Source organism: Oratosquilla oratoria, chromosome 26, assembly GCF_046742065.1.
Source record: "Oratosquilla oratoria isolate Oo_2021 chromosome 26, ASM4674206v1, whole genome shotgun sequence".
Classification (NCBI taxonomy): Eukaryota; Metazoa; Arthropoda; class Malacostraca; order Stomatopoda; family Squillidae; genus Oratosquilla; species Oratosquilla oratoria.
This window is the reverse complement of record NC_134802.1, coordinates 54,686,168-54,706,032: the sequence shown is the minus strand read 5'-3', so window position 1 is coordinate 54,706,032 and position 19,865 is coordinate 54,686,168. Positions and strand designations below refer to the sequence as shown.

At 38.6% G+C, this 19,865-nt stretch overlaps 1 protein-coding gene across 8 annotated transcripts in view; it reads left to right on the top strand.

The window, feature by feature from the left end:
- Nucleotides 1-3,852: 3,852 nt before the first annotated feature.
- The window catches only part of hiw (MYC binding protein highwire), a 154,775-nt gene continuing 138,762 nt past the window's right edge, over nucleotides 3,853-19,865 (top strand). For all 8 annotated transcript variants that reach the window (XM_076209842.1, XM_076209839.1, XM_076209843.1 and 5 more), the window contains exons 1-14: nucleotides 3,853-3,988; nucleotides 6,638-6,843; nucleotides 6,984-7,056; nucleotides 9,141-9,362; nucleotides 10,596-10,749; nucleotides 12,122-12,321; nucleotides 12,510-12,645; nucleotides 14,274-14,452; nucleotides 15,289-15,453; nucleotides 15,740-15,832; nucleotides 15,929-16,039; nucleotides 17,452-17,707; nucleotides 17,822-17,989; nucleotides 19,408-19,566. In XM_076209842.1, the coding sequence (XP_076065957.1) occupies nucleotides 6,662-6,843; nucleotides 6,984-7,056; nucleotides 9,141-9,362; nucleotides 10,596-10,749; nucleotides 12,122-12,321; nucleotides 12,510-12,645; nucleotides 14,274-14,452; nucleotides 15,289-15,453; nucleotides 15,740-15,832; nucleotides 15,929-16,039; nucleotides 17,452-17,707; nucleotides 17,822-17,989; nucleotides 19,408-19,566 (2,098 nt within the window). In that variant the 5' untranslated portion in view covers nucleotides 3,853-3,988; nucleotides 6,638-6,661. The remainder of the gene's footprint in view (nucleotides 3,989-6,637; nucleotides 6,844-6,983; nucleotides 7,057-9,140; nucleotides 9,363-10,595; nucleotides 10,750-12,121; nucleotides 12,322-12,509; nucleotides 12,646-14,273; nucleotides 14,453-15,288; nucleotides 15,454-15,739; nucleotides 15,833-15,928; nucleotides 16,040-17,451; nucleotides 17,708-17,821; nucleotides 17,990-19,407; nucleotides 19,567-19,865) is intronic.

Here is a 19,865-nt window from a genome sequence, read left to right as displayed (position 1 = left end):
TTCCAGGAACAGTAGTCGACTGGAATCTAATTCTGTCTATGACTGTCGTGTTCTTGTCGATTTGGCAAGTAATTTATATACACACTAAACAACAAGAGACTCAAAGCCCAGCCCTGGAGAACTCTACTAGTAACACTACCCCATTTGGGTTTTACACCGATAATGGTAATCGGCTGTTTTCTGCCACTAATCCATGATCTAATCCATCCAGACACTTTTCCTCTTATGCCATGGGCCTTCATTTTATTTAGTAGCTTCAGGTGGGCCAAAAGGGCACCATGTCGAGCATTTTGCTGAAGTCGAGTTATATCATATCGTAACTATCATTGTTATCTGCCGCCTTGTAGACATTGGTGTTAAAGGATAAGATATTAAATACACACGACTTACCTATGGTGAACCCATGATGCCTCTCTAAATGTTCACTGACGCTATTTGCTATTTTGATTATTTCAACTTTTAACCTATAACCGACGTAAAACTGATTGGCCTGTAGTTGTACATAGAAAAATTATCACTTTTTAAATACAGTAACAACGTTTGCCTGCCCCAAGAAATAGACATGAATCAATTAAGTGTCAACCGATTTACCAAATGCTTCCGTTAACTGGTCACATTGCGCTCCTTTGGAACTCTCGAGGAAAAGAATGTCTGGACTCGGGGATTCTGTAGCTCTAAATCGATCTGTTTGATTACATCACCCTTACTAATCTCTTCCCCACTGAAGATCGGGGTGCAGTCAAGTACCATGTCTAACTTCTCTGTTGTAAATAATGAAAGAAAATATTTATTCACCGCCTCTCTCATTTTTTCCTTTGTATCTATCAAGACATCCTCGTCGGAACATTTGTGGATCCCGTCTCCAATTTATCATACTTAAAGGTCAACTGAGAAGGTTTTGGATTTCTTTATTATTTGTTATTTCATGTATGAAAATATAACTTAGAAGAAGTTAGAACATTAAAATGCACGTTTCTAGCATTTTATGGAGTGTTGAGCAAGAGAGGAATGTCTGTTGAGGAAGGGAGAAAGCAGGAGATAGGAATGAGTGGAGAATGACATTGTATTGGTGATACTGTTATGCAAGGAAGGCAAAGGTAGGGGGTGTTTATGTGTGAATGAAAGATATTTTGACGCAGCCCGAAGGGATTTCTCCCCATATTCTCTTTTTCTCCATAAGGAGACGGAGAGGGGGGGGGGGTCACCGATTAAGTAAAGAGGCCTTGCTGTGGGTGTACTATGTCTTGCTGCATTGCGTTTGACCCAGGACAGTTGGATGGATGCAAGAATGCCCCGTCATCCATGAGAAGCTGGGATGGGAGGGGTGGTGGAAGGGAATTAAACGGGTGAGATTAGGTACGTGCCTCGAACTTGGCTACCTCCCTTATAAGAGATAAAAAGTTCTTGATAATATATATATATATATATATATATATATGTATATATATATATATGTATATATATATACATACATATATGTATATATATATATATGTATATATATATATGTATATATATACATATATGTATATATATATATATGCTAATAAGAACACGAGTACGTGTGTTCACTTATGCAAAGTAGACCACTTGGAAAAAGCAACTAACGAAGCAGAGTGCTTTCGTATATTACATTTTCACTGAAGACGTAATATACGAAAGCGCTCTGCTTCGTTAGTTTTTTTCCAAGTGGTCTACTTTGCATATATATATATATATATATATATATATATATATATATATATAGACATATATATATATATATATTGTTGAAAGTTATGAGTATTATATAAACGCTTAGAAAAGTACTTAACTGTTTATTGTTCTTGAAAGGCACAATGCACATGACACGATTAAGTTTATATTCAGACAAAAATGTACACGACAACCTCTCCACACTGTGGTTTCACAATGACTAACTTGGAGAAGCGTAATGTTTCCCTTAGCGCGGGAAATCTCTCAGGCCTAGCAACTGAACTTTCTTATACATGCAAATTAAGTATAGGTTATACAATAAATCAAATGACAAAATTCTTACTATACATTGCATTATACATTCAATCAAAAACAACACAAGATGCACAATAACAAATATTCATATTTCAACATATATATCAAGGACTTCCGTGCCTTTCATGATTCTATAAATCAACGTTCCTTAACCAGCGTTCCCCGAAACCCTAAGGTTCCGCAAAAGGTCCCCAAGGGTTTAGCGATAACAAGTGAGATAAGCTAATGCACTTTTGATTTTTTATCTAATTTCATATACGTAATATAATTAAACACGCACGACATATTCGGGGTTATTGCAATAATGTAATATAGACATCATCCTATCTAACCTATTATTACGATGAAAATAAAATGAGAAAGATATGGTATATGTTTTTTATTTCTTTGAGCAGGGGTTCCTTGAGACATGAAATTTATTTTAAAAGTTACGCAAGGGTACGAAGGTTGAGAAACGCAGGTGTGTGTGTTTACCTAATTGTTATGTACAGGAAAGGAGCTACGCTCGTAGGAACCCGTCACTTAATCTCTAATTTGTTATCATACCTAACCTCAAATATTTGTGTGTGTGTGTGTGTGTGTGTGAGTCACCATGGTCTTGGATCATGTGTTGGACTCGTGATCGACAGCTATTTTCCTCCTGTAAGAGAGCTCAGAGCTCATGTATGACCAATACATAGATAATGCTGTAACTTTACATGCACACACACACACCAAACTCCCAGCCCACGAGAGTTGGAGTAACGACTCGTAGCGCAACAATACTGAAATTATTTCAGCCCTGTGCGTGTGTTCAGTATGGTCTTGGATCACGTGTTGGACTCGTGATCGACAGTTATTAACCTCCCGGATGAGAGCTCATATGACCGATCTATGGGTAATGATGTGACCTTACACGCACACACACACACCCAACTCCTTCGCCCACGAGAGTTGGAGTAACAACCCGCAGCGCAGCGATACTGAAATTATTTCAGCCGTGGGCGGGTTACAAACCCAGACCGCCTTAGCGGCAGGCGAGAACTCTAGCCACTGCGCCACGATGTGTGTGATTCACCTTAGTCTTTGGATCACGGGTTGAACTCGTGATCGATAGCTATTTCCCTCCCGGATGAGAGCTCAGAGCTCGTATGACCGATCTATGGGTAATACTGTGACCTTACACGCACACACACAACTCCCAGCCCACGAGAGTTGGAGTAACAACCCGCAGCGCAGCGATACTGACATTATTTCAGCCGTGGGCGGGTTACGAACCTGGACCGCCGAAGTGGCAGGTAAGAACTCTAACCACGGCACCACGAGATGTGAATATGTGAGTGTATGCATTTATGTATTGCTACTATGCAGAACTGATTCACTGCATTCCTAAGGCGCCATGTTCCGACATTTCTTGTCATTCATGTAGTACGTCTAGAATTATCTATTTGCTTATCATCAGAAGGTTTTCCAGGAAATTACTCACGTCTTCTATGACATAACCGGGAAATTTTCTGAGTCAGCTTTACATCTCTCATTAGAAAAACAAAAATTATATCAGCATAATACTTCACATATTAAATATCTTAGGTATATAATAAGCATCAGATTAGTCTGATGATAATCTTATGGAAAACATGGACAAAATGTGGGTGGTGAAATTCCCATTTTCTACACGGATTCATGTCTGCCACGCGCGTCCCATTCCTATCATGATATAAAAGTATAATAAAATACATCGTATGTTTTTCTAATACTAAATATTTCAGTATAATTATTTTTGTTAGTATTCTAAATTTATCTGTTTCTTTAAAATGGAATAATAAGTAAAGAAGGAAATATCTTTACTCCGTGCGTGTTCGTATGTCAGACACGACGCTTTTCGAACACGACTGTGTCTTCTGCTCAGATCAAAACAATCATTGTGATTGACGGGTTTTCATTGTTAAAACAGTGTGACAAAGAGTTCATACACCAGTATGTGGAGATTTAGATTAATGCAAGTATTATTATCAGTGTTCTGCAAGATTTTAGATGTAATATGGTCTAAAAGTATCGAAAAACCCGCAGAATTGTTGTCATAAATTAGAATCCAGTCTTTACCTTCTTCAAGATTACCGCAGTTCCATTTAATCATATTTGCACTTGTGGACGTGATACTTTTCCTTGAAAATGCGTTAATAGGACGGAAACAGAGTTACATTTGTTGTGGAATTCTCAAGTAATGTATAATATTTAAGTTCTGTAGAACCCAGTCACTACAGAAGTTCCTAAAGTAGTTGGAAGTTTTCCCTTCACAGTGACAATCCATCAGCTTTATGCCCAGTGATTTTATATTACCATGTATAATGATGTTGAACTTATTGCTATTGCTATTTGCATGGGTATTCTTCTACATTAAAAAGCTAATTCTGTTGTACCATAGAAATTAATAATTTTATTGTCATTGAAACAGTTTTGGAAAGAATCATGTTGAGTTCAAACAACTTTTTTACTTTGTAAGACCCAAGTAGATATTTAGAATCCAAGTAAGTAAAAAAATCAAAGTTTGGGAAGGATTCAAGAGTAATGTTAAAGAATGAGCAGTGCTTTGCCTCATAGGTTGGGTATATAACAGACAAGTTTGAAACCACAATTGTCATTATTGATATATAATAACTTATGCATGGAATACTTGTTCCTAGCAATGAAAATAGTACCTTGCATTATATGCATATAACAGTCAAGGTACCACATTGCATATTTGCATCCAATTGTGAAAAAAATTATGCCTGATTCCTAATTTCCAATGTGGTGTATTATAATAACTAATTGCTTAAGCAAAGCTAATGATTAACTGCAGAAAGTCACTGCAATTCACTGTTTGGGCCCATGTTTTTGTTAATATAATTGAGAATTATATCCATTCTATAGTCATCACCAATTAGCAGATTATTGGGGAAAGAAACAAATTAAGTGTTTTTGAAAAAAAAAATAAAAGTCTGGAGTGCCAGTGAAGTATTAAAAGATATTTACTTTGTGGGATATTAGTAATATGGAGAAAAAGGAAAAGATAAGTGTAATTGTATTGGGATGGAAGGTTTGTTTACTGTCACAACTGAATTTAAAGGGACATGGAAATATGTATATCCTTGTGAGGAACAATAACGAAATTGAAATAATTTGCTTGGCAATTAACAATACTCTCAGTTTGTAAGGAAAGTTCCCTGAATGGCTTAAATAAAGCGAACAAATGTGGATATCCTCCACTTGTTACATGCAGGACAACTCTGGATAAGAGATCCATGTTTTTATATATTTGTAAACTGTGAAACTAGTTAAATATATTTGAACGCTTCTCCAAGTTTCTTATGATATCATGGGTGATGCATTCAAAACATGAAGAGTTAGAAGAAATAGATAAGGACAAAATTAAATTAAAACACCATGGACAATAATCAATCAATCAAATCATTGCCCATGTTCGCTCTTGCAGAAGACATGCCACCTCCAGGAAATTGGCAACATCTTCCATTTGAGACCATAAGTCATTAAAGAAGAGATTATTGTTTTTTAGGGGATTGTTAATGTATGGGGCATCGTAGTATGATATGTTCTGTGTCTTCTGTGTAGTGGATGCATCTGGGACAGTTAAGATCTGTGGCCAGGGCTTTTCTGTGATAGTACAGTCTTAATGCCCAATGGATCCCTAGTGTAGGCATGCTAATGTGATTCTTGTCAGGTATGTGAGGGTTTTCTCTGTGGGACTTATATCTGGGAGTTGTTGGAGTATTGAGGTCAATAATCTATACAATAATACATTCACTTTTGGCAGTAAGACCAATAATAAAATTTAACCTGAAAATGTCAAGTTGAAAGACATGGTGCTCTGGTAACCAACAACAACCAATGGACAAGCCCATAGGTCACTCTGGGAGGAAATATTGTGTTAGTATCTAGGGATAGTGTGGGTCAATATAGCATGATGGTCTAACTGTCTTTTGAGTGATGATTGCAGCTAGGGCACTTCTGTGGCTCATCAACCAGTGTCTTGAATTTCTCTGACTGGAAGCCTTTGGCTGTATTGCAACCAGTAATGGTGCCCATGCTGATGCGTGGGTCTCACCAGAAAGAAATATTGAACTGCTGTTTGTGTTGTATGGCTGTGGGGATATTTCTATCACTAGGTAGTTATGAGGAGAAGGGGGAGAAAAAATGTATAAGTTGCTAATTGTTGGTGCTCTTTTTGTATTAAAAAAACTTAAAGTGGGAAGAGAAATTTTGAACCAAACCCATGGACTAAATACCAACCCCTTGGAACAGCACTCCTAAGTTAATCAATCAATCTGTTGACCCTGGTCTCTCTTCTAGAAGACCTGCAGCCCTCAGGTAACTGACAACAGCTCCTGGGCAGAACTATGAGTCACTGAGGGAAGATATATAGTGCTGTGGTCTAGGGATTGTTAGTGTGGGACAATATAGTATAAGGTGTTATGTGTTCTCTATATGGTGGTGGTTGCATCTTATAGGATGTGTTAATGGAGTTTGGAGACAGGCAATGAGATGATCCTGATGTTTGTCCTATAGGACCACAACATGGAGGCATATTGATCCTTTTCGTATTTGAATGTGTAAATGATTAACACCTAGCTTATTTTGCATACCATAGGAGTGTGTAAAGCTGTACAGCAACATGACTGTGACAGACAACAAATCTGAAGACTCAGGAGATTCATCCAGAAGTAGTACTATAAGTATTACCAGTCACACCAGACCTCCGGAGAATGTAAGGGAACGTGTTGGTCATTATATGAAGAATGGAGAAATATTGCGGAGTGATTTCCATTCTCTCTACAGAATATCCAATGAATCTCGGTATGTGGCATGCTGTTTTGATACTGAAAAAGCTGTTTCTCATAAGTTTAGCACCTAAAATGAAATTTGTAGTAGAATGTGTAAGAATATTGATTGCATTTGATAATTGTCTATATTTAATTATATATATATTTTTTCAGTAAAAAGGTAGAAAACAGAAAATCAAGGAAGAGGTCAAAGACAAACAAATCACAGAGAGAAAGGAAAAAGAAGGTAAGTAATGAAGAAAGGAACTTGGAATATTATTGTAATGAAAGAACATGCAATCTTTTGATCAGTTAGATATATGTATTTAGGAATATGTTTTGGGAATACTCACTCCAAACTGCTTTTGGCATTTGTGCAACTGTGTATCAGTAGTAATTGTTCTGGTCAACAAATGATGCCTGAGTGAAAAGGGTGGCTATCTATAGACAGGGCCCATTGTGTTGGCTTATCTCTGATCAGGGTTTAGGGCTGTGAGGTGGAGGCTATGAGCTTATGCCAGTGTTCAAGCTACATGTGCAGGACCAAGCAGGGTTGAAAGGAAAGGAATTTTTTGTGTTTGGAAATCATGGCTTCGAATATGAATGAACATGAGCAGGATAACTGTATTCTGAACATAAGCAACACAACATATCGTTTGCTTAATGAACATAGGAATCTGAACAGTGTTGAAAAGGACAAGAAACCTCAAGTAGCACCAGGAAAGAAGAAATTTGCCAAGGAGCGTCGTGCTTCGTGTATACCAAGGTTTGATATCCTGCAGGATGGAAAGTGTAAGCCATATTCTATTTTTAGCTCATCGAGTCAGAAAAGTGTTTCAAGACGTCGTCATAGTGTTATTGGGCATGCAGGTGATATAGACCATAGTCAACTAGGATATTCACAAAGGGGGATGAACTTGGATATCCAAAGTCGATCCGTGAAACTTTATCATTCCGCTCATAGTGAAGAAGCTGAGGGTCTTCATGTTTTGCCTGAAATTTCAGGGCATATGGACAAGAGTCCTACTGAAACTAAAGCAGAGATCACATTATTACAAAGAAATGATGATGAAGGTTTCAAACAGAATATTGCTTCATTAGAAGCAAATAACCTTAAGTCGTGTTCTCAGAATGAAAGTGTTACCGAAAGTGGCTTACTGTCTTTGCCAAAGTCAGATTCATTTGCTGTACTTGAAACAAATTCTAAAACGAGGCCTTTCAGAAGAATACGCTCTATGTCTATTGGTGGCATTCAAAGCTTCTCAGAAGAAAAGCGTCAGCGAAGAACTGGCATTATTTACAATTGCATGAATATGCCTAAGCTTGAAAGACCGAAGTCAGAATTAATTGACATAAAAGAAAAACAGCAGAAAATTAAATCCCCAGAGACATATACAGGGTTTTACCTCGGCAATAGTGGCAGACATAATAAGCCTTGCCTTGAGAATGAAGTTCTTGAAGGAGGTGGACCAAGCATAAGTAAAAGAAAAATGTGTGATGAGAAGCCTAAGTTTACATTGTCACACTCTGAGGTTGAACATTATGTACAGGAGTTTCAAGGCTCCAAAGCTTGGGACAGATTACAAAAAATGGCTCGGATAACATCTAGATTACATACTGGATGTATATCAAAGGTACGTGTGTATTTTCAAGTGGATAGAAAACACTAGGTAGAATAGCCATGTTCAACTTTTTCTCCTCCTCCTCTTCCTCCTCCTCCTCCTCCTCTTCCTTCTCCTCCTATAAATGACTGAAGGTACCATGTTGCCTGAAGGACCCTTCTTCTCATCTGCTTTATAGATTATTTTGAGTGGCTAAGGATGGTCACCATCTGATAAAACACTATGGGTAAACCAGCTCCAGCCATTGGACCCAGCCTTGAAAGAGCCGTATTTTACAGTGTTGCCTCTGACCCAAGCAGGGGTCAGGGGTAACCCTTCACCTGTGAATTACTGAGATGATGATGATGGTACTGTTCCTTAGGCTGACTGACTGAGCAGCCCCATTTCCCTGAGGAATGCCATGGCTGGAATGGGGTTTTCCCATAAATCTCATAATATATGTTGTGTTGTTGGTGTGATTAATTGTGTACAGTGTGGTCTTCTATGATATATTAAATAATATGGGGTGAAGTACACCCTGAGATAGTAGGGATGGTTGAATGGGTCTTGTGTATTGTATCGATGTGTGTACTTTGATTCAGCAACCCCCCTATATATTTGCATTGCTTTTTAGTGAATATTTTTTTCAGGCTTCTACCAATAAACTTTATTCAACTAAAGTTGATCCCTGATCAAATATTAATATGGGAGTATAATATTTTCTTTGCAGACTGAAATTAGCAGTAGTGGCAGTACAGTGGCCCCAATTTTGGAGCTGCCTGGTAATCCCTCATCATTCTCAGTATATGCACGGGTGCGGGGTCTGGTGCTCGAACATGCAAGTCGCCAAGCCCAGGGTATATATCTGGCAACCACACAGCCTATTCCTTCAGACTCTGAAACAGATTCAGATGAGGACAACAACAAAGATTCACCTGTACAGATTCCTAAAGTAAGAATTTGTGTATTGTTTTATGATTTTTTTTTCATTGTTTTGTTATGCATAATCTCGTGTACATAATGTTATCATATACTGTATAATTGGTAAATGGTTCTCACAAAGTTGTTTAATGATAGGTCATCAAATTTAATTGTGTGCATTTGGTGTAATGCTCTACTTACATATACCAAAAGATACTCTCCTCTTTACAAGGGGGAGTGGCCATATCAAAGTATATAACACCCTTACATTTACTTTCCTTGAGTGAGAAAGAAGGAGGTGAGGAGGAGGGCAAGGGCAGAAAAGAAGATAGGAGATATGTTTGATGAAAGAGTATTGGGATGGTTTGGAGACATGGAAAGAATGAGTGAAGAAAGATTAGTAAAAGAAGTGTGGAAGGCAGAGGTGGATGGGGTGAACTGGAGGGAACAACTGAGGATGAGATAGATGGATGGGGTAAAAGGGGCATTTAGCAATAGGGAGATGTCTGTTGAGGAAGGAAGGGAGAAGGTAGAAGATAGGGATGAGTAGAGAATGACTGTGTGTGGATGATACTGTGATACATGGAAGAGAGTGGTCCTGTGTAAATTATATTTTGATGCAGACCAAAGGAATTTCTCCCCATCTTCAATGTTACTGCAAGGTTGGGTCGCCAATTAAATGAAGAGGCCTTGCTGTGGATGTGTTGTGTCTTGCTGCATTGCTTGTGACCCAGGCAATAGGCAAGATGCAGGGTTGACCTGTCATCCAGGAGGAGTGGTGAATGGGGATGAAATGGGTGGGAGTGGAATTGAGCCATTTGACTTTGGCAACTTCCCTTGTAAGGGGGAAAAAGCCCTTGGTATATGTATGTACATTTACTTTCCAAACCACCCCATCCATATATATATATTGAACAACCATGATGGCATTACACAACCATGGCATAGCCCCATCTTCATAACATACCATCTCTCCATTCTTTATCCTCACATTAACTGCTATTTACATAAAAACTTATGACCACTCTTGATAGACATCCCTCTATTCAGGACATCTGCAACACATTCCATAATACCTTTCTGCCAACCCTGTCATATGCTTTCTCCAGTTTATAAAACCCCAAAAGACATCTTAACCTGCAAAAAGTTTTTGCATATCTACCTGTAAAAAATTGATCTGTGCCCTCACTTCCTTTCTTAAACCCACACTGCTGTTCTCCATTTATTTCCTGTATTCCCCTCTATATACTGTACTCTATTTCAGATTGTAGGATTGGGGTTAGTAAGTGTATATGAACTAATAAGAGGATCAGTGTCTGCATATCCAGCATTGTGTATACGAGCTCTTGAAGCCCTACTTGATATCTTGCAAGGACAGCAACCAGAAGCTTTAAGAAATGAACCTGCTGAAGTTATCGGTAAGTTATTTATGTGGATTATTTCTCTATGGTAATGGTATTTTGTGTTACTGTCATGAAAAATTGATTCAAATTATGTGGCTTACCTAGAGGAAGAAGAAAGTAAGTTATTCTAGTGTGATTTTCGGAAATACATTTTGTATAAATTTCAACAAATCAATTGGTTGATAATTACTGAGTTCTCTCTGATCTCCTTTCTTGTGAGGTAAAATTATTCTAGCATTGCACCATGATTTATGAAGGCTTTTCTTGTGTCTTCCTCTCACTCTCCAACTTCATCCTGAGCACAATTGTATTCACCTGTATTAACTCTTAATCCATATACATGCTGAACAATCATGGTGACTACACAGCTATGGTGTAGTCCCACCTTCACCTCAAACTATTCTCTCTCCATTTCCTTCCTATCTCATATTCAATAGAAACTTGGTTCTTGAGCCTCCCACGAGTCAGACAGATTGGTTCTTGACCAAAAAAAAAAAATGCTCCATTAGCCAGCCAAACTATTGGTTCTCAATTAACCTGAATGAAAAAAAAATTAAAAGGGGGCTAAATTAAATTTTTTGTGGGGAAATATCACCCTGATAAAGCTGTATCCAGCAGATCAATAAACTTGTTTCAGTCCTCGACCAAATCTGTTTTGGAACAGTTTTCAAGAATGTATTGTAGTCAAGAACTGAGGTTCTACTGTATCTCTAATACACTCCATGATCTATTTCTGTCAACCATATGCCTTTTCCAAATCCATGAAAGCCCAAAAGACATCCTTACCCTTTGCCATGAACTTCTTGCATATATCATACTGCAAAAAAAATTAACTATGTACCCTCATCTTCTCCTAAAACCAAACTAACCTAAACCCAGTTACTCACTCTGTTCCTTTCAGTTAACATCAGCCCATAGAGATTACCAAATACTCTCACAGATTAATTACTTAAAAATTACTACATTCATATTTGTCCCCTCTTTTCTATTGTGGAAGTATAAAAGCACTCTTCCAGTCCACTGGTACACTTCTTTCCCTTGGATACACATTACACTCTCACCAGCTATTCTACTATAACCGCTCCACCCTTTGTCAGACATTCCCCATTACAAAGAACCCAGGTGCTGTGCCAGATTCCATCTTTGTTAATGCCCTTTGTATCTCCTCTTTTCCTATGACCTTTTCATTCTTCTATCCCATCAGTTAATTTCAGTCGAGGGTTATATACCTATTTCTAGAATGGATCATACATTTTTTATTTTATTTTGTTTATTTACCTAGCCTTCCGATAGGAGGGAGTTTGTGATGTTAAGTCATATCATTACCATCCTTTATTTATTTATTTTAATTTATTTATTTATTTATTATTATTTTTTTTTCTTACAGAGGCCTTGTTTACTCTCTTGTTAAGACTTGCAACCGCCAGCAATGGTGATGTATTGACATGTCCATCTTCACCATTGGTTGGAGTTGCTTGTGCCTGTCTGTTGTCATTGGTGGTAGCTCGAGGAGAAACGGGCAAATTCCTGAGAGCTACAGCTGATATCTTGATGACATCAAGGCAGTTAGCCAGTCAAAATATTCAGGTATACTGTTCATAATTAGTATGTTATTTAACTGTAGTGATTTACATTTAGACAGCATGAAACTCGTGATTTTTTTGAAGATTTTATAAAGAATTAGTTTATTTTAGAGCAAGTTGTTTTGGTTTAATTGTATACTATCAATTCTTAGAAAAAATTCATACATTCTACTATCTATATCTATTTTGCAGGTTCCTGTAATATTAACCTTATTACAAAGAAGTGTCCATGCAGTTTTATTAGGCAAAACTTCACGTCCAGACTGGTTGACATGTGGAGTCCCCAAGAATTCCTTAATAGACAAGTTTACCATAAGAATCTTCACAGGTAAATTTTTATATCTTTAGTAGGACTCAAAATAGCTTTTGAGAACATGTGAGATACAGTTTATGTAACAAAAAATAGTATAATTTTTTATTGTTTGTATTTTGTGTATTTACTGACCTATCTGAGAGTTGACACCTTGACATGGTGGATAGGCTTGAGAATCTTAATGGTTGCAAAATCTTGATTGGTGATGCAGTTGGGGAGGGTGTGCAATTGGAAGAAATTGAAAGTAAATGTGGGTGGGAGCAGGGTTATGAGGTGTACAAAGGGAGAGATTGACAGTAAGTTGTAGGTAAGTGTTAAAGGAAAGAGGCTAGAGAAAGTGAATAGTTTTTAGCACAGTATTTGTGGTCATATGTGACAGGGAGTAGAGGTTGGGGGTGGAGTTGGGGAGGCAGGTAAGAGTCTTGATAGAGGATGAAGGGTGTCATGAGAAATGGGTGTCTGGGAGTGGATGCAAAGAGAAGATCATATGAAGTAGTGATTGTGCCTGTGAAACTGTATAGAGTGGCACCTTGGAATTTAAGGGAGCCAGACAGAAGATATAGAAATATCTTTGAGAAGTATGGTGTAGGTCGTAAAAATGGATTGGGTGGAAAGGGAGCTGGCAGGTGGAGCTGATGGAAGAATGTTGGGATGGTGTAGGCACATGGAAGGAACGAATGAGAGAAGGTTAGAAAAAATAAAAGTGTAGAGGATGGAGGTGGATGTAGTGAAGTTCAGGGGAAGACCAAGAATGAGATGGAGGGATAGGATGAAGGGATCCTTTAGCAAAAGAGGAATGTCTGTTGAATAGGGAAGGGAGAAGGCAAGGGATAGTTTTGAATGATGGGTGGTTGTGAATGGGTGCTACTTTGATGCAGCCAAAAGGTATTTCTCCACGTCTTCTCTATTTCTACATGAAGAGATGATGGGGCTGATGGAAGAATGTTGGGGTGGTTTAGGCACATGGAATGAATGAATGAGGGAAGGTTAGAAAAAAAAAGTGTGTGGAGGTGGATGGAGTGAAGTTCAGAGGAAGACCAAGTATGAGATGGAGAGATTGGATGAAGGGATCATTTAGCAAAAGAGAAATGTCTGTTGAATAGGGAAGGGAGAAGGCAAAGGATAGTTGTGAGTGGCGGGTGGTTGTGAAGGGATGGTACTTTGATGCAGCCGGAAGGGATTTCTCCTTGTCTTCTCCATTTTCACATGAGGGGATGAAGAGGGAGGGTCGCTGTGTAAATGAAGGGGCTGGCCCTACTGTGGTTGTGCTGTGTCTTGTTTAATTGCTTCTGACCCTTCATCCATGAGGAGCTAAGATGAGGGGGAAAGAAATTGGTGATGGATGGGAGTGGAATGGGTGGTGGTGGGTGCACGCCTTGGCTGCTATCTTCCTTATATGGAGGAAAAAGCCTTTGGTAGATGGATAGTAGCATATATGACTGTTTTTTTTAATTTTCCAATTGTTATATCTATTTTTGAACTCATGAGCTGTAGATATATCATCACTTAAGCTATTCCAGGAGTTTACATGTCTGTGGGAATCTATATCTTCTCATCCTTTTGACATTTGGTGTGTGTGTGTGTATGTGTAATTTCAGCATGTTGATATATGCAATAATTTAATGTTATTATATCTTTTTTAGATGGAGAAGAGAGTGATAAAGGCAGTACCATGACATGTGATGGCCACTTTCTGTACATACACAATTCCCATGGCCTGTTCAAGGTGGGCTCAGGCTTTGGAGGCACCATCAAGGGACATATCTATATTCACCGCCCAGATTTTTACCCACATCAGAAGGGTTGGCTAGGATATGCTCATGTAAGTATAAGCTAAACAATGAGTTAATGCTATTGATAATGACTGTTGCTTTATGTTTCACTGACTGGAAACCTGTATCTCCAGAGTAACTAAAAATAATTCTCAGGTCCTATACATAATTGAGATTGGACTGGAATGTTGTTTGTGTTTCAGTAGTGTGGGTTTGTTTGTGTCTCTGGCAAGCAATGGTAAGATGAGGGGAAGAACAAACGCAAGTTGTCAGCTCTCCTTTTGTAATAAAGTGGAGGAAAATTAGTTTAAATTGATAAAGACCTTTGGCCTGGTTCTTGAGTGCTACTCCTTCAAGGTTTCACAACTGTAGAAGTTGGGGTGTAGGTTAGTTTTGAAGATGAATGATAGGGAGATGATTTTTTATGGTTCCTTCATGCTTGGCCATATTATTTACTGCTTAATATATAGATATTGGTGATGTAATTTTATTCAGGTGCATCTATTACTGGGATGGATAGAGTGAGAAATGTGAAGATAAGCCAGAGAATGGGGGTAGAAAGAGATGTTTAATAGAGTAGATAAAAGAGTGTTGAGGTTGTTTGGATATATGCAGAAAAGAATCTGGGAAGCAGAAATTGGTGGATTGAGCTTGAGCACATCGAAAACAAAAGGAGTGTGGAAGGCAGAAGTGGGTGGAGTGAACCTGAGGGGAAGACCAAGAATGAGATGGATAGATGGGATGAAGGAGGTTTTAAGTTAAAGGGGAATGTGTTGAGCAGGTAAGGGAGAAGGCAAGAGATAGGTGTGAGAGGAGAATGGTTATGAATTAAATATAATATGACAGCCTATTCTAAAAGATTTTAATAAGATTTTTTTTCCCATAGGGTGATGTGTTCTACCGCCCAGAAGAAGGATCTGGAGAACTAGTGGTAATAGACAGGGAAGTGCTCAAAGTATCTGAAGTGTACCAGAGTTCAACACCAGGCTGGTCAGTTGGATTGCCATTTAGTGATGGAATCAACATTGGACATATTTCTGCTGATAGAGAGGTATGATTTTTGAAGATCAAGGATTGTATATGTACATTTATGTATTCTTTGTGTTCATGTTATATGATTTTGTGTGTGGAAGTGAAAGGGTGGTATTATTTTCTAAAACATACTTTCTATTAGTGTCAAGAACTAAGCTAATATACAAGGCAATTTAAAAATTTTGTGATGTCATGCCATCTCCTATGTATATATATGTAAAGTGAATATTATAAAAGACTTATGGGATGAATTATAAACATGATATTTTGAGTGCTTAAAGATGTCAAGTGATATTTATTTACAGGATGGATTTGTTGTTCGAACATACAACCCAGTTGTCAAGCCCATGCCATTAGTCAGTCAGCTGAACTTGAGCCTTGCTGTCAGATGCATACAAGTGAGTTTTTATTACTTTTTTAGTCTTTTGCTCCATAAGAATTGATTTGTCATATTTTGTTTTGGCTAATGCTTGATAATTTTCTGTATTTTCCAGTTACTTGGTGGAGGAGAAGAACATACTAATCTAATTACAGGGGTTGAAGATGATGTTAACATGGTTACATCTGGTAAAGATTTTACTCTTATCAAAACATCAAGTGGAAAGGTAAAAATAAAGTTCTGTGATTTATTATTTTTTCATTTATATATCTGTGTTTGATAGTAGTGAAAGGAGGCAAATCAAGTAGAGAGGAAAAGGTAAAAGATGCAAATGAAGAGGTGATAATGAAAGAGACAGCAGTAAGAGGAAGATGGCAGAGTATTTTAGGGAGTTGCTAAATGTGAAAGAGGATGGAGAGGAAAAGGTAGTTGTAGTGGGAAGCTCTAAGAAAATGACAGTGATGAATGAGGAAAATGGATGAGAGATAAGAAAAGATGAGGTGAAAGCAGTTATTAAAATGATGAGAGCAGGAAAGGCACCTGGGTTAGGTGGGTGTAATGCAGTGTGTCTAAAAAAGGGAGGTACAGTGATGGTGGACTGGCTAGTGAGGTTGTTTAATGTTTGTCTGAAAGAGGGTAGAGTGCCAGAGGACTGGAGGAATGCCTGTATAGTTCTACTTTACAAAGGAAAAGGGGACAAGTGTGAGTGTAGTAGTTTTAGAGGAATCAGTTTGTTGAGTTTAATTGGGAAGGCTTATAGGAGGGTTTTGATTGAGAGGATTAGGAGAGGAATAGAGGGAGTAATAGATGAGGAACATTGTTGGTTTAGGACAGTTAGTGTTTGTGTGGATCAGATTTTTGTGGTAAGACAAATATGTGAGAAAACTTTGGGAAAAGGGAAGGATGTTTTTTGGGCCTTAATGGATTTGGAAAAGGCTTATGGTAGGGTAGACAGGAAGGCATTGTGGGAGGTATTGGAGATATATGAGATGGAAGGAAAGCTGTTAAGAGCATTTGGGAATGGATGCTAAGAGGAGATTGTATGAAGGGGTGATTTGCTGACAGTACTGTATGGGGCAGAAACATGGAACATTAAATGTGTGTGAGATGAGATGTCTGAGAAGTATGATAAAGTTTACTAGGCTGGATAGAGTGAGAAATGAAGAAGTAAGGTGAGTGAGGGTGGAAAGAGAATTGGGATGGTTGGGACACACAGAAAGAATGGATTAAGAATGATTAGTAAAAGAGTTGTGGAAGGCAGAGGTGGATGGAGTGAACAGGAGGGGATGGCCAAGGATGAGGTGGATGGATGGGATAAAATGTGCATTGAGAAAGAGGGATATGTCTGTTGAGGAAGGAAGGGGGATGACAGAAGATAGAGGTGAGTGGAGAATGGTTGTGTATGGATGATGGTGTGATACATGGAAAGGAGTGGGTAGGGATGGGGAGGTTAGGGCTGAACCAATGGCCATGGCTATTTTCCTGGGGATTACAGGTCTCCCACAAGAGAGAACTGGGGCAATTGGTTTATAGATTGTAACCTTGTACTGATAACTACATACCCGTGTTTCATGTGTGGTGTGACTTAAGTACATGAATATTTTTATACACCATCCTCATACAATAATTGGGTTTTAGGTCCATTACAATGGAAAAGCAGCATCTATTGGCATGAAGCCAAACAACAGCAACGGAAGTAATGGGGCAGCCAGCAATGGAAGTAATAGTGGGAGCAACATCAATGCTGGAAGGTGGCCAGAGCTTTCGATTACAAAGAACCCTCGCATCAGTCACGTAGCTGTGGGACATGAAGGACAGCATGCTCTCTTAGTCTCTGATGAGGGAGTTTGTTTCTTCGTCGGCACAGCCCGTAGAGGGGAGGATGGTGATGGCAGTGAGTGATTTAAAGTTCTTTTTATTTTTTTAATGATTTTTGTGAGCCAGTATAAATATATATATATATTATTATGATATAGTCTTTGTAACAAGGTTTCTCATTTTGTGGCAGGTAAAGGAAGGAGGCAACCCAAACCTGTCAAACCAAAGAAAATGATCAAGTTAGAGGGTCAGTTTGTGATTCACACTGCCTGCAACAATGGCACATCTGCTGTTGTCACTCGAGATGGAGAACTGTACATGTTTGGCAAAGACACGTCTCATTGTGATCACACAACAGGTTAGTAGTTTGATAATTTCTTTTGATAAAGTTGATCCTCATCTTATACAAATCCTGTTATTTATTATTGTGTCCATTTATAATGTAGTTAGTAACACATTATGGAGCAGAAAATACAATCCATATTCAATAGAATATTTATAAACTACCAAAAAATAGGAAAGGGAGGAGTGGAGGTGGAGGTAGATTATAGATTGAGAGAAGTGCCTTGGGGGAATTAAAAAATGTAATGAGAAATAGACATTTGGGAATGGATGGTAAGAGGAGAGTGTATGGAGGGGTGGTTGTGCTGAAAGCACTGCATGGGTAGAGACATGGAACATAAGAGAGGAAGAGTTTAAATGTTTTTAAAATGAAATGTCTGAGAAGTATGGTAGGAGTTATGACGTTGGATAGAGTGAGAAATGAAGAGGTGAGGAGGGTCTGGTAGTGGAAAAGGAGTTGGGAGATAGGGTATATGAGAGAGTATTGGGATGGTTTGGATACATGGAAAGAATGAGTGAAGAAAGATATGCAAAAGAAGTGTGGAAGGCAGAGGTGGATGGAGTGAACATGAGGGGGCAACTGAGGATGAGATGGATGGATGGGATAAAAGGGGCATTGGAAAAGAGGGGGGTGTCTGTTGAGTAAGGAAGGGAGAAGACAGAAGGTAGGAGTGAGTGGAGAATAGTTGTATATGGATGATACTATGATGAATTGAAGGGAGTGGGTGGGGAATGGTGGGGTTAGGGAGTGGTTATGTGTGAATGATATTTTGACATAGCCCAAAGGGATTTCACCCTATCTTCAATGTTTCTGCATGAGGGGACAGAGGGGTGGGTCGCCAATTAAATGAAATGGCCTTGCTGTGGATGTGTTGTGTCTTGTTGCATTGCTTCTGACCCAGGACAATGGGCATCATCTATGAGAAGCCAGGATGAGAGGGAGGGAGGGAGGGGTGGTGGATTGGTGTGAAAAAGGTGGGAATGAAGTGGCTGGGAGTGGAATTATGCCTTTTGACTTTGGCTACCTCCCTTGTAAGGGGGAAAGAACCCTTGTTATATGTATCAAAAAGTAAACTGGCAAAAGTACCCTGAAAATAGAGAGAGAATTGGAATAATTTGAAATAAACCAATACTCGTGTGGATAAAGTAGTAAGCACAGTAATAAGAGAGACCCGGGGCAACAGACAGTTTGATTGATAACAAACAAATGCTTCCCTCCTCCTTCTACTAAAAGCCATTGATGTAGAGATAGTCCCACACTAATACAAAACAAATAGCAATTTAAAGATTCTTCACAGTGAGATTTATAGATGGGTCCAAGAACCGTTGACATCTAATGTGGAACTGAGTTTCTAATCAGTGACACTTGAGGCAACAGTTATTACTTTTCACTATAATCTAACTGTTCTAATATTTTCGTAACTTTGGTTTCAGGTCTAGTGTCTGAGTTGCGTGATGTTCACGTTACTGCAGTGGCTCTGGGAAAGGCCCATGCTTTAGCCTTAACTAATAAGGGACATGTCTACAGTTTTGGCATTAATAACAAAGGACAATGTGGGCGAGACTACACACCACAGGCTAAGGAAACTACAGGTTAGTTTACATGCAAGTTTAGTTTTGCCTTGACTCCTTGAGGACAGATTACTCACATGACCTAGGTTGTCAGTTGATGGAAACAAGAGATTGGTACCAAACTGGTTGTACAGTATAAGCTGTGTTCAGTGGGAACTTTTTTTTTTTTTTTTTTTTTAATAAGATTTTAATAAATACAGTCGAACCTTGAAAGCCCGGACCCTCGTATGACCGGTCGAAATGAACAAAGGGCGGACTTTTCAAGCAAAGTTCCCTATTTGTCCAGTAGGTGGCAGCGACGGCCGTACACGTGTACTCAA